The following is a 15,091-nucleotide window of genomic DNA, read 5'->3' on the forward strand; positions in this document are numbered from 1 at the left end:
ATTCTTAATAGCCATGATTGCTCTATTAGTTATTTTTAACCCTCTAAAGGCAGGCGTTGCAGATTTGCAACAGTTAAAAGCTAACAACCTGATTACCCCACATACATATTTTATGAGGTTTTTTTACTCAGAAGTACCACTGCAGGTATTCTTTTGTGCATTAGCAACAAAAACTTAATTTGAGCCTGAGAGGGTTAATGCTGATTTTACATGCTTGTCACATTTAATTTTTAGCATTAGTGGTCTTTCATCAATGTTTCTTTTACAGCCTTCCATTTTCTCAGGATGTTGTTTACCATTTCCTCTACTTTTTCATCAGCACTGTGTTGCATTTGGGTGGTCTGATTCATTTGGTTGGTTTACTTCATCGCTGTGCTCATTTTCCTCAGCACTTAATGCTGCAACATTGTTTTCGTGGTGATTCACATCTCTTCCCCGCTCTTGAGATGTTTTTATCTTTTATCCTTTGAATTTCAGTCTCTGTCAGCCTCGTTTTTAATAACGTCCCTTCTGTTGTTCGCAAGGTCATTAGTGGTCATATGAGGTCTTGAAATACACTTCGATCACATATTTTTACTTTTTCTGTCACCATTCTAGTTCTAGCTGGTTTTTGATGGTTTTCAGAGAGTCCATTTTATGGGCCCTCATAAGCATCATACTTATTGCTTAGTGGGGTGATTGTCATTTGCTTGCTTGTTAGAGTTTGTTCTAGTAGCAGACTGTGTGGTTCCCTGTGGAGGAAAGCAGTCCTTGTTTATGTTATGGTAATCTATTAGGTTTTTATGCCATTTTGGACAATGATAGTCAGAGCCTCTGTATCCAGAGGCTACATTTCCCAGTAAAAATCACTGGGTATTATTATTATTATTATTATTATTATTATTATTATTATTATTAAAAGGATGTGAGCTAATGGTCCTAAAAGTGGACCTATTATCTTTTTACTTATTTTCTTTCATTATTATGTCATATTTTTCCACATTTAAGATTGGCCATGTTAAATGTGGTTGAAGTTTCGAATAAAGAGGTCGGTTTATGTATGAGTAATCCCTGTGAGCCAAAAGCTCAGATTTCAGACTTCTTTAAGTGCTCAGTTTCAGATAATTTATGTCAGTGAGAGTGGAAAGCCCTTAAAGCACTCAGCTCTGGGCCCACCCAATTGTTGTGCAAACTTTCAGTTTAGGAGGGGCAGCCAATCCGAAGAAAGAGGCTAAAGTGATTTGTTTTAGGATGAAGTCAGTGACGGCATTTCTTATAAATGAAGATCTTTTTTTTTTTTTTAATGCAAAGCTACTCTAGTTTTGGCTAATAGGCTTCTTTTAGTGACCGCCTTCCCGTTCGTTTAATAAACGAAACTTTAGGTAACAGCATGGTAATACCGCCTATCACCAGCAGAGGGAGAGCTGCAACAAGCCCAGCCGCGCTTTCCGGAAGACCAATGAAAATATTTTGTGACGTTTCATTCACCTCCACCCATTAAGAAGAAATCAGCTGCTCAGCCTTGCAGTGCATTACATCCCTTGCCTAATTCTTCCCCTGTCAGTCAGTGCCGATAAACAGTGTCTTCTTAATATCAGAGACCCCTTCTGTATCGGGCTTCCGTCTACACTGCTGCAGCTCGTGTGTTGATTTGTTGTTGTTGTTGTTGTTTTTTTGTACACCAGCTTGTTTCTTGCACGTAACATGCAGAAGAGAAGGAAGCCTGAGCCGATCCAACTCAACCCCATCCCTGATGGAAACACTATCAACGGCAGCGGAGCCACAGAGTGAGTGTCAATATTAATCTGCTTCTAATATTCTGATAGGGGAATGTAGTACACAGATACCTGCTTTCTGATATATAACCTAATATATGTTGGATTCAGTATGACAGCAGCCAATACCGTGTGTGTGTGCTCGAGTACTCTGCACCAAGTATTTGTGTGGGTTCCTGAAACCTTGTCCTCTACTGCAACTATTGATCATTTGCATCAGTTGCTGTACTGAGAAAATGAAATATTTTTTTTAAATCTGAAAAGTTACTGACACGTTAACCATTGACCATTCCTCAAAATAGCTTATGTGGTTTGGGTTGCATGTAGCATTTTTATAGGCTACAGCATTGATTGAATAATTCTTTAGATTTACTCTTGAGCACAATCCAAGACGCAGAGATACTCCGTTCACACTGAAATAAAACAGGGAATAAACAGAGGTTGCTCACATTGATAATGTTTGACTCTAAAAAAATGCTTGAACAGTTATTAAAACAGCCACTAAATCATAATTCAGTAGACTACATGATAACTGGACTATTTGTTGCACACTAATCAGCTATCAAACAGTTAAAGAAGTTTAACTTTTAATGATGTAAAATGGAGAAAACTGGAAACTCATTTCACTTTATCATTTCAAGCGCTAAATAGCTGTCAAAGTCCTCGTGATTTCATTCATTTTCCCGTTTTACTCATGCCACAGGTCATTTTCACAAATTATCATTGTTACTGTGTTTCTCATTATAATATTTATGTAACTTTTAGCTGTCAAGTCCTCTTTGTGGTGTCATAGATGGACAGGTCTCCGTGTTACTCTCACAGCCCACTTGGTGTGATTAGTCAGAGATAGAGCTTTCCAGCGAGGCAGCACACAGAATTATATTTCTGTCTGCTGAAGAAGTTCTGCAAAGGCCTGCTCCCACCATTGTTTGACAAAACACAGTAATGGAGACATAAAATTGTTTTGACAGCCTCCTCTAGCCCTCAGTTTGCAGAGACAAGCCCAGTGAGTCCTGCAACAAGCTGGATCGGTTGAGATGAGAATTACGTAACGTGTCATCGGTTATGATGGCTGCTTTTCTGATGCGTTGTAGAGTCTGAATATATTATTGTTTCGTTGTTAGAGCGCACATCTGAAGGCCATCTGTGTCTTTGGCAATGAATTAAAGACTAAAAAAAATGACACTGAGTCATGTTTGAATACCATTTTGCGTTAAGTAATGGTAATTTTAAAGAAACAAGAAAGATTTTTTTAATGTGTCCACTAGTCCACCACATTAAGATTTACATAATACAAAAAATTAAAAACAAAAACAGGAAGAAATATACTTTAGGAAGCTTTTAGTAAGATACAAATTAGAGTAGTAGAAATGTAAAAGTGAGGCCAAAAGTCAATGACATGATATTTGGATACAAACTATAATGTGGTATTTAAAATCCCCATAAACCAGTATCATTTCTTAACTGTTCCCAGTACAAATTAATTTGTAGCATAGCTTGAAAGGTGAAATATATTTTATAAAAGTTTGACCAGTAAGAAACATAGTTTTAAAAATAGCTCTACAGATCACTAGTATCACTTTGACCTTCGGATTAATCTATTGACCTTGGAGAGGTCAAAGGTTATAAGTGACCTATTTAAAATCTTTACACAGGGGTTGTGTTCATAACCTGGTTAGTGGCTCTGGTCGCTCTTAGAGGTTGTTCTCCTCGTGACTGCGTGCAGCGGGGCTGGAGGATGGTCTGTACTGGTGGACGTAGGTTACTGGCCTGGTGGCCTGGCTGCCCCTGAGTGGATCCGGGGCAGGCGTGGGGGTTGGGGTTCGGGGGGGCTTCGCGTCCGTGCTGGGGCTCTGGCTGGGCCTTGGGGGCTTCGGTCCTCGTCGGTGTGTCGCCAAGGTTCTGGGCGGGTGGGTGCACGGGGGCTCAGCCCTGGCGCAGGGGGCCTCTTGTGCATCGGCCTAACTGGGGGGCTTTTCAACTGGCGGGGAGGTTGTTCCATCCTTGCAGGAGTCCACTCTGCAGGTGGGGGAGAGACATAGGAGAGGTGGAGAATAAACTTAACCTGGGTGTCTGTTGTCTTGTGTAGTCTGGGAGATGATTGAATGTTGGGGTGGGTACAGTTTCCTCTGCGGTGGGGTAGGGTGGGCTGCCCCAGGTCCTGTGGGGCTTGGCAGTGCTGCTGCCGTAGGCCCCGGTCTGGACGGACCTGGGCTCCCTTGCCTTGGTGGGTGTTAAGTCTAATTGTTGAATGTTGCCATTGTGTTTCTTAAATTTGTACAGTCTTAGTTCAAGCAGTAGGATCAAAGCCATTCCTTTGATCCTGACCACCTCTCCAACCACTCTGTGCTGGGGGAGGTTTTATTGTAGATACATCCTATCGGAAAGATCGGTTTCTTTTGATGTAAGCTTCCTGGGTTTATGACCCTTTGGTCAGCAGGAGGTCTGACACACACACACACACACACACACACACACACACACACACACACACACACACACACACTCTTACTTAAATACAGAAGTTCACACATCTTAGGACCATGTGGGCATGGTTTTGTTCTGACGTGTTTTGTGTGAACTGTCTCCCAATAAAAGGTAGCAGGAGGAGGTCAGATCTGGGGGTCATTTTCGTGGTGGACACAGACGAGGCCTCCCTTGCGCAAATAATCGATCAATCGACTGTCTTGTTTTCTTCATGATGAATAAGTCTCTAGAATTAGCGGGGCTTGTGGAAACACAGACCCAACAGTGGGTACCAGAGGACGGGGGTGCCTACTGGGGTCAGCGGGGGAGCTGGCCCTAGGGAGGGGCATCCTCCCCTCCCTCCTTTTCCTCCCCATCCCCAGCTACCTCCCTCTTCCCGCTCCACCACACTCACCCACACAGGTAGGGCCTTGGGGTGCGGGTGTGTCACCAGGGTGCAGGGGAGACATCCCCCACCCCCACCCCCGTCCCCTTCTGGCCACCTGTGCCTCAATTTTATCTCACAACTTAGACATCCACATTACTTACACTCTCATAACACACACATATATATAGGGCCTTGATGGTGGGCACGTTAACGGCGTCCAGTGGACGGTCTGTGTACTCAAACCTACCTCTGGCGCCGGTGCCCACCTCTCAATTTTAAATCCATGTAGACATTGAGGGTTCTCGGGAGGGGCCGTGCTAACACCTGCTGCTCTCTGGCAGCAGCACCATGCTCTCCCTTGTTTTAAATGCACTTTAGAGCAACACGTAGCAACACTACACATGAGCGGGAGGAGGGAGGTATGGGGTCTTCACACACCCCCGTTCTCTACTAGCCATCGGGGCGGGGGGGCTGGGAGGAGATGTTGGCTGTCCGATTGGCCTCCCTGCTGCTGCGGAGCCTGGGACGGTCTGCTTGCCTCCACCCTGGGGGGAAGGGTAACATCTCCTGGGTCTGGGTTCTGTTTCCCCCTCTGGGGGCGAGGGTACCTGGACCCGGGGTATAGAGTATGTTTGGGGAGTGTGATTGTGTATACATGTCCATTTATGTCAATCCTTACGTTGGGTGAGTGCTGAGTGTTTGTATATGTGCATGAGGGTGGGAATGCATGTTTGTGTCTGTGTGTGCCTGTTTGTCTGTGTCTATATGTCAGGTCGGGTCTTAGACTCTACCTCTCTGGGAACTCCCAGGCCCTCCAAAGTGTGGAGGCCTATCTCCCCTCACCACACTCCCTGTCGGTGACTGATGCCCTCAGGGGTCGGTGCATTGGTGGTTCTTGGTGTCCGGGGCTGGGCGCTCGGGTATGTACCAGCTCACTCCCGGTGGCTACTTGGCGGGGCCTGGCGCCTGTTGCTCGGTCAGGCCTCCTCCGGGGTGCGGGGGGCCCTCCGGCCTCCGGCCTCTGGGCCTGTGGCTCAGTTCACTCTGACACAGCTGGCTGCCGGCAGAGCCGGCGGGCACGCCGGTGCAGCCCCCTCTAGCTTCTGTTCGGTGGCTACTGGGTGACGCCTCGTCTGGGGATCCTCAGCCCTTCCCATGAGGGTGGCACGGATGCCCCTCCGGTGGTCCTCCTTGGGCTCTCGCACTCCGGGGCCTCTGGATGTCTGGGGCCTGGATCTCCTCCATGCCTGCTTCATGCCCTGGGGGACAGGGCTATGGCTCTCTACATCCTCTTGCAGACCATTACATGTGGAAACCATTTGAATACAAGCGCACTGATCCACGAAGATGTGCACAAGCGTGTTCACTGTTCGTAGACTTAAATCACACCTTTCTTGGCTGCTACTTCAAAGCACATTGTGCGCTGTCTGTCCTGGGTGCTGCACAACAACATTGAATATTTAGTATTTACTGCTGTTTACACTTAGCTAGATTAATGCGATGGTGTTGTGTTTAGTATGTTGCTTTGGTTTTTTTTGCTTGTTTTCTATTCTTCTTCTCTCAACAGGTGATCCAGGAGATTCCCCCCCCCCCCCCCTTTCTCACTGTCCCTCTCCCCTTCTGTTTTTCTTTTCCTTCCTCTTTCTTTCTCCCTTTCCTATCCCTCACTCATGTCTGTCCCGTCTGTAACAACTGAAAATAAAATAAATAATAAAAACAAAGGTCGATCAAATGGACCAATACGGCAATGCCACGATGATCCATTTGGCAAAATAAATCCATTGGGTATCCTTGTTGGTCTTCAGACAACAATTCTGATGGCTAAAGAACCAAATGGGATAGGCAAAAAAAATAAAAAATATATAAAGTATATACAATACACTCTATATGTTGACAATACATGTCACACATGCCACAAGTGTAAAACCTGTAGGACTTTTTGTCAGTTTTTGCCCAACAAATCATTTGGTTGACCTTGAAGACCTTGGTGGATGTAAGCCAAACTTGAATGGATTGTTAACATGACCCCACTCTACACCCCTACAAAGTTTGATCAGAATTCATTCAAAACCTTTTGAGTTCTCGTTTTTATTGATACAAGAAATGATCCATGTAAATGCTACCAAAAATAGAACCGCCTCCTCTGATTTTTAAAGATTCAGTTTAGTTTTAGCCAAGGGCAGATGTTTGACTTTAGCTTGCATTAGATGGAAAGTCTACTTCTCAGCTTCTCACCATTAAAATATATATCAGCTGATAATCATGTACATGTAATTCCTGTGAACCTAAAGCTAAGGCTGCTGCAGACATTTTGTTTTACATTCCTTTCGCCTGGTTGATGTCAGTAAGGCAGGAATGTCCTTATATGGGCACAGAAAGGGCCCAAGAATCACCAGATTCTGAACCATTGGACTTGGAAATTTTTCTTCAGTGTTCTACTTAAGAGTTATCTGCAAGTTCTAGAGCTTGATCAAATACTTTCTCAGTTGCGAAGGAGTGCTAAAAGAGAAAGAAAGAAGGAAAACTGTTTATTCATTTATACTCTCTTGTGACATCAAAATGAGCCCAATGCTTATTGAGTAACTCTGTTGAAATCTGTTTTGCTGTGGATGTTGTCGCTGTCTGCTCTGTTCTGGATCAGATTTTGAGCTCCAACGTGTATGCAAGAATGTGAAAAGTGGACATTTTGTAGGTTTTGAATGTTGGTTTCAGAATTTCTACATGACTGATCAAGCAGGAGAAGAACAGCCAATCAAAACAAAGTGGGCTTTTAGAAAGAGGGGCTTTAAAGGGACCGGAGCTAAAATGGCTTTTTCTAGACTGTGAATGAAGTGAGGAGATGCATGAAGGGCTGGTATACGATGAAAGGGGATTATATTGAATAGTGAATTGTGCAAAGCTGTAGTAGAGTTAAAGTATGACCTTAGGTACAGGGGTCAGCACTGTTGCCTCGCAGCACATGAATCTTGCAATTGGCTTGCGCCTTCCTTTTTAGAGTTTGAATGTTTTCCCTGTGCTTGCTTGGATTTCTTTTGGGTCCTCTTCCCAAAGATCAATTGGTGATTCTAAATTGGCCATGGATGTGCATGAAGTGCTGTATGAATATGTGGCTAATGTGTGACTTGGATGGTCTGTAAGACAGGAAAAGCACAAAAAATACTGAATGCATAAAAACATGGAGCTTGAAGTGAGCACAACAGATCAACTTTCAGGACTTAAAGTAATCCGTGTTGGATTGGGGTGCTGACAATGTTAAACAGATGAGCTGTGCCTCTACTTTGTTCATTAGGAGCTATTGATGATGACATAATGTTTGGCGAGAGCCGAGCACATTCCTGCTGCTGCTGGCCGGGATCTAATGGACTAAAGAGCAACATGTTGGGATGAGGCAACAATCAGGAATTCTGAATCACTGTGGTTTTTTTGTTTGTTTGTTTTTGAATGAGGGTCCCTGTGTCCTCTGTCATGTAAGAAGGTGTTATACTGTGGCACTGCTGACATATAGTGACTGCTGTTACTCAAGTCCTCTTTTCCATAAAAACACCGTTCTGTTTGAGTTCAGCTGGCTGAGGGTTTAAGGAAAAGCTAAACCAGTTTCAATCCAGTGATGGTAGATGGTGGGTTTGTGGTAACAAATGTTGTACATGTTACCGATATCACAACTTTGTCACACTTAAATGTTTCAGATCATCAAATAAATATAAATACTAGACAAATGTAACACAAGTAAAGTTTCTAAAATGAGGGTGTTTATCTATTCAGATATGCTAGGAAATAATTGCAGTGTGCATTAGATACACCATTTCAGCTGCTTGTTAACACAAACATCTAATAAGCCAATCCTCATTGCATTTAGGCATGCAGACATGAGCAAGAGTACAAGCTGAAGTTCAAACTGAGCATCAGAAAGTGGACAGTGATTTAAGTGACTTTGAACGTTGCATGGTTGCATGGTTGTTGATGCCAGATGGGTTGGCAACAACCATATCCATAGAGTTTACAGAGAATGGTTTTGAAGAAATATCAAAAACACTCCCTTGTTAATATTAGATATCAGAAGAAAATAACTCAACCAGTCTTTACAACCCAGGTATGCAGAAGAGCATCTCTGAGCACACAACACATCAAACCCTGCGACAGCAGAAGACCACACTGGGTGGTAACACCTCTCAGCTAAGAACAGGAAATTAAAGCTACACTCGGCATGGACAAAAGAAGATTGGAAAAATGTTTCCTGATCCTGATGAGTCACGATTTGTGCTGCAACATTCGGATGGCAGAATTTTGTGTAAACAACATGAAAGGATGGATCGGCTCTGCGTTGTAGCAACAGTTCAGACTTCTGTTGCTATAATGTTGTGAGAGATATTTGCTTGGCACACCTTGGGCCGCTCTGTACCAAAATGAGCATAATAATATCATGGCCCTGAAATCAAACAGCCAAATGAATTTCAACCGTCATTGATTTCAATATTTACATTTATGATTTAGTTACTGTGTATCATAATGAAAATAGATGGTATAAAAATGTCAGAAAGAGACATTTCCAGAAATCTTTTCTCGTAATGTATCAGCGTTATAGCCGTAAGTAAGAAAACCCACCAGCTGTTTTGAACAGAAGGGGAAGAAAAGGCTCATGTTTCAAAGCGCTCATTTAAATTAGCACATTATTCTGGGTAATTTGCAACACGACACAAGATGATTGGATGCTGACACTGGAGAGCAAATATGTTGCATAATGGTTGTGGATGAGCTTAATCCAATCGATGAGCCTCTTACTGAAACCAGACCGTTGCACTCTTGTGAAAAAGGACAGCCATTTCAGCACGCCAAATGCTTTTTCAGCATGAAATGGCCGCAAGCCATTGGAGAACTGCAATGAGTGGCCCATAAGGATGGAATATTATCAGGGGAGAGCTGAGAACAAATACAAACAGCTTGTTTTGGATATACCCTTATACTTCATCTTGGATAAGCTACTGCCATCACATAGGTGAAAACCTCTCTAAGGTTCTGGGAAACTAAATTATTGATAAATATTGACAGCAGCCATAGTTTGTGGCTCTTTTTTATTATTTATTTATTTAACATATTGCTTACTATATGCTTTTTATTAGAGAGCAACAGGTACTCAGTTTTTAATTACAGTAAAAAAAAATTTAAAAAAGGTTTTCTGAGGAACTCATCCTGGTTTTAATTCCTCCAACAGTAAGTGATTGACACTCACTAAAAATGCTATGATTCTCCCATTTGTTACATTTACTGTGCACCAGGTTCAGCTATCCATGCTACAGGTTTCTTGAATTGTAATCTTCACAGGGCACCTATGTGTACACATCCGGTAATTTTGCATAGTCTCTTAACGTACCTGCACACAATGCAATGCTTAGAAAAGAGAAACACTCAGGGGAGATACAGAATGTAAACAGATGGAAACAGCTGTAGCTTCAACAGCAACCATTTTTCAAATAATAGTTTAAAAGAGACTGTTCAATCGCATATCAATTTTTAATAAAATTTTGGTTCTGCAGAGCTGTGTTGAACTATTCTTTGAAGAAAAAAATCTAAGCAACACATGTTGAAATAATAAGTAGCTGAATACCTCTTTGGCTGAAGCCATAAACCAAAACCTGATAGATAAATGTGTGTCTCACAGACTCTCATTTATTAAAAATGCATTTTCTTTAACTTGCTTGATGTCAAGGTGTAGAGTTATTGTGCTTCTCACATTCGAGTTCTGCTGGATGTCCTTGTTCTTTAGTGCGGATGGAGCTCAAAAGGCCAGCGTCGTGCTCACTTCTTCCTGCACCTGGAAGGGAGGGGGCCTGCAGTGTGGCGCTACTGTAGTCCCTCCCTCGTACATTGTGTAGAGTGTTTCAGGCTTCTCCTCCTCTCATCCTCCTCCACCTCCAGCTCTTGTCGACAAAACGCCCACGCCACCCACAGCCAGCTCAAACTCGGCACCTCGTCTCCATGGATATGCAGGCCTACTGTCAAAAATAAAACCACTTAACCCTCTCTTTGCTGTGCGGAGCTGTGCAGGGAGAAGAGCTGCTCTCCAGTGAGTCGTTATTAAGTTTAAAAAAAGATGAGGAATAAAAAGCGTAATTACCACTAAGACTGATGAAGATCTTCTCATCACCACATAGTCGTATTGTCAGGAAAATCTGGTAGGCTGGCAATTAAATAATTCATTTAAATGATTTTCTCTTAGCTGAATGAAGACAGCAGCACATATGAATCATACATGCTTTTGTTTGATACTTTAATCATTTACAGCGTAAACAATTAAATTGCAAATTTTTAACATTCACAGGCCAAATGTTTGACACTAATAACAGGACATCTCTGTGGTCTTCACAGCAGCTTCCAGCTAATACTTTTTAAAGTCTTAGACTGGCTGTGCGTGGCGGTGTGGACAGTGTTTTGAGGCAGTTGAGTGGGAGGTCAAAGGGCAGCAGATCAGCAGAGTTCACTAGACAATTAGTTTCTCAAGGAAAGATCGTTTAAAGCTTTCTCACACTGGGATCAGAAAAGGGATAATAAAGCACACCCTGCTCTCTCTGCTGGCTCCCTCTTTGTTTAACATTATTCCTGAGGAATGTGCAGGAGTACTACACATAGCTCAGTCTTATCTCGGAGGATGACATAATAGATGCAGTAGGTCTGGATGTGGAGTATGTGGATTATCTGTGGTGAGCAGATCCCAGCAAGCTGAATGTGGGGGAGTGAGTGTGACAAGGAGAAAAACCTTACTAATGTTGAACGGTAGTTTGAAATCTAGATATATCTAACTTGAAGAAACACAATCTATGGAGCAACCATACTGTATTTATAATATTTATGGATATTAAAGTTTATTTTTATGGCCTTGTGTTTTTGTACACTGCTCTGCTGCCTCTTTTCTGTTGCACTAACTATTAAAAGTTTGGACTGGTAATCAAACTTGATTTGCCATAAGTCGTTATCCATGGATTGGAAACACCTTTTTTTAGTCACACATTTCTTGGGAGACTCACAAATTCAGACTTTTGGAACTCAAACCAATCATGTGAGATGAAAGCATGAGGAATGAAAATAGTGGGCCCACCGGGTCATTGATATCTAATGAGAGGAGATCTGACAGTTTAGTCTCTGAACTGAATACAATAATAATTCACGTTTCTCATCGTCTTCTGTCTTTCTTTACCTTACTCTTAACAAGAACAAACTTGGAGGCACTGCAGAAAAAACTAGAGGAGCTCGAGTTGGATGAGCAGCAGCGGAAACGCTTGGAGGCCTTTCTGACACAGAAGCAGAAGGTGGGAGAGCTGAAGGACGATGACTTTGAGAAGATCTGCGAGCTCGGTGCCGGCAACGGAGGAGTTGTCTTTAAGGTTTCCCACCGACCCTCGGGTCTGATTATGGCAAGGAAGGTAAGCTGCAGCACAGCTGTCTGAAAGCTATTTTTTTTTACTCCAGTATGTCCAAGAGGCATCATTACTCCAGTGTTTGTGCACAGCCTTAAATGTGGGTTAATGGGACAGCAGACCGTCCGAAAACCCAAGTGCTGCTGTTAAAAATCGTCCCCTAGCTGAAACAAGATGTGCTTCAATATTAAATCTTTTTCCTTAATGATCATTTTTGGTCATAAAGCATGTTCTTGTCTGTGCTTGTATTGTCTAGCATTTGTCTTCTCTGTGTTACGGAAGCATAATTAAAAACATGAGCCCTGCTGTGTTCCAGCTGATCCACCTTGAGATTAAACCAGCCATCAGGAACCAGATCATTAGGGAGCTGCAGGTCCTACATGAGTGCAACTCCCCATATATTGTGGGCTTCTACGGGGCTTTCTACAGCGATGGGGAAATCAGCATCTGCATGGAGCATATGGTATAGTTTATTAATGTTATGCTTGCCAGTGTTTTCCCAGTAGTGTTTTTGCTTTCTTTTGAAGAGACTATACTGAAAGTTGTTAGGTATTTCTTGCCCTCCATTTACAGCCTGGTCGGCATGGTAACAAGCTATTTTTGATGAAATGTGTTGTTTTTCACAAATTTTTATTTTGAATCCTCTCCATTTGTCCCCGTCTGTTGTTCATAGGATGGTGGCTCCCTGGACCAATCACTGAAGAAAGCAGGCAAGATCCCAGAGCAGATCCTTGGCAAAGTCAGCATTGCTGTGGGTAGCTTTAACACCTCTCCCACTTATTTCATGCTCTGGCCGTCACACTAGAGCTAAGTTTCTTATACTTCTTTGGCAGTACCAAATTATCTGTGCCTTTGCTGTGCTGTTATGCAATGTTTGTCTTTGCAGGTAATTAAAGGTCTTTCCTACCTGAGGGAGAAGCACAAGATCATGCACAGAGGTCGCTATTTCAATTAAATATAATTTAATTTTCTTGACCTGGCCTTTAAACGCATAAATACCTTTCCTTAGTTTTGCTATACATAAAGCCTAGATCAAATCATATGTCTGGCACTAGCAGAGAGGTGAAGATATGATTACATGGAAGTCTGATTTGGTTTTTGTTATGTCTGAGGGGGAAGTTTAAAGCTCTTGTTTTTTCTGATAGTTACATTTGAACAGATTTTTTTTTCACTTTAACATTTATTTCTGTCATATTGTGGTCATACTGGGTGTAAAAGCTTGTTTTCTAACGTAGAAGTGGAGGCGTGACCTGACAGCAACAGGTCACGCCTAAAATAAGAGGTGATCACCTACCTCTTGTTTTAATACAAACTTAGAATACAGTCAATCCCAATTTAAAGGCTCAGTTAAATCTTTGTTGTAGGGATGAAACTGTAAAACAAGTCAGCACAAGCAGCACAAAATGCCTGCAGCAGTTTGTTCTATGCTGATGCTGCCTGTTGAAACACTTGCCCACTGTGTTCTCCTAAACACTGCGTGTCCCTCTTTCAGATGTCAAGCCTTCTAACATCCTAGTGAATTCCCGTGGTGAGATCAAGCTGTGTGACTTTGGAGTGAGCGGACAGCTTATAGACTCCATGGCCAACTCCTTTGTGGGCACTCGGTCGTACATGTCGGTCAGTTAAAAATGGAAAAACTCGTCAGTAATCTGGCTGCAAGTTTACGTGTGCCACTTGACATAGCTGTCATTTACCTGCCGGTTTATTATTGTAATAAAATAAGTAAAAGCTATACTACTGATAACTGACACTACCTCTGTTATTTGTTGTTTAGCCCGAGCGCTTACAAGGCACTCACTATTCTGTTCAGTCGGACATCTGGAGCATGGGTCTGTCACTGGTTGAAATGGCCATTGGACGCTTTCCTATTCCACCACCTGATGCTAAGGAGCTCGAACAGATTTTCGGCTTCCCAGTGGAAGGGGAGGCAGCCTCCAGTGATTCCTCCCCAAAGCCGCAGCCCCCTGGGCGACCCGGCAGCTGTAAGTCTGAGAAGGCTCTGGTTCTTGCTGTAACTCTGAAGTGTAGCTTCTGAAGTTACAGCAGCTTTATATCATTTCGAAAAGCTCTGATGAAACAGCTTAAATAAGTTACAGCATAGTCATTGAAGTAATTACACAATGTCTAACCTACAAGGGGCTGATTATTTTGGTTGCACCCCCTTAACAGCATACGGCCCAGACAGCAGACCTCCGATGGCCATTTTTGAGCTTCTTGATTACATCGTTAACGAGGTGAGTTTACTGGATTTATCTACACATGCTGGTATGATGCAGATAGATGCTAGGCTACAGTGTATTAATGCCTTTAGGAGCAATTTAACGCGATATTTGACTTACAAAAACCTCTAAATTTCAGCCTCCACCAAAACTGCCTGCTGTATTTAGTTCTGAATTCCAGGACTTCGTTAATAAATGGTAGGTAGAAGACATCGTTTTCCCCTCACCTACACTGCACATAATCTTATGCCACCTAGTGGTGTTTCACGGAACTACACTAAAATGTTTTGTTTCCACTCCAGCTTGATTAAAAACCCAGCAGAGAGAGCAGACTTGAAACAGTTGATGGTAAGATTTGCACTCTTAATATTCACTTATTACACTCCTTATCTCTATGCATCTAAAAGCTCTCCTTTTCTTCAGGTGCATCCTTTCATTAAAAACTCCGAAGCAGAGGAAGTTGACTTTGCTGGCTGGCTGTGCACCACTATTGGACTCAGTCAGCCTTTGACACCAACACATGGTACCATAATGTGAGGCCTATTCTGCCTACAACACCCACATCAAAGTCTTCTAATGACTAATTTCTATTATTGGTATATAAAACTGTTTATACTGATTAAAGTGTACAAACCTAAATGCCAAGTGAAACTATGTATTGAACAAGTCTTTGGGCTACCTTGCAGGCCTTCCTGAAAAGCCATCTTTTTTCTAAAGATTTAATTTAATCTTGACAAATGCTGCTCTACCTGTGCTTGATATTCCTTTGTAACCCCAAGTCTTCACAGTGCAAAACCTTTGCTAGCTTATGTGGAATAAATAAGTCCTGTGAATAAAAAGTTTGAATGACAGGTC

General features: G+C 42.6%; 1 protein-coding gene across 1 annotated transcript; it reads left to right on the forward strand.

Moving 5' to 3' along the window:
* Positions 1 to 1,471: 1,471 nt before the first annotated feature.
* map2k1 (mitogen-activated protein kinase kinase 1) lies at positions 1,472 to 15,087 on the forward strand. Its single transcript, XM_040025836.1, has 11 exons — positions 1,472 to 1,766; positions 11,813 to 12,023; positions 12,334 to 12,480; positions 12,691 to 12,768; positions 12,904 to 12,955; positions 13,510 to 13,634; positions 13,792 to 13,999; positions 14,187 to 14,251; positions 14,376 to 14,434; positions 14,539 to 14,584; positions 14,660 to 15,087. Exons 1-11 carry the CDS (start codon positions 1,684 to 1,686, stop codon positions 14,771 to 14,773), a joined length of 1,188 nt encoding a protein of 395 aa, XP_039881770.1. The 5' UTR covers positions 1,472 to 1,683; the 3' UTR covers positions 14,774 to 15,087.
* Positions 15,088 to 15,091: the final 4 nt, after the last annotated feature.

This window comes from Simochromis diagramma, unplaced genomic scaffold, assembly GCF_900408965.1.
Source record: "Simochromis diagramma unplaced genomic scaffold, fSimDia1.1 OVJJ01000293.1, whole genome shotgun sequence".
NCBI classification, from domain to species: domain Eukaryota; kingdom Metazoa; phylum Chordata; class Actinopteri; order Cichliformes; family Cichlidae; genus Simochromis; species Simochromis diagramma.

Bases quoted from the DNA above. Each gene is read 5' to 3' on its own strand.
- map2k1 (XM_040025836.1), top strand. From the start codon at position 1,684: ATGCAGAAGAGAAGGAAGCCTGAGCCGATCCAACTCAACCCCATCCCT. The intron at 1,767-11,812 runs GTGAGTGTCAAT...ACTCTTAACAAG, and splicing joins AACGGCAGCGGAGCCACAGA to AACAAACTTGGAGGCACTGC. The intron at 12,024-12,333 runs GTAAGCTGCAGC...GCTGTGTTCCAG, and splicing joins GTCTGATTATGGCAAGGAAG to CTGATCCACCTTGAGATTAA.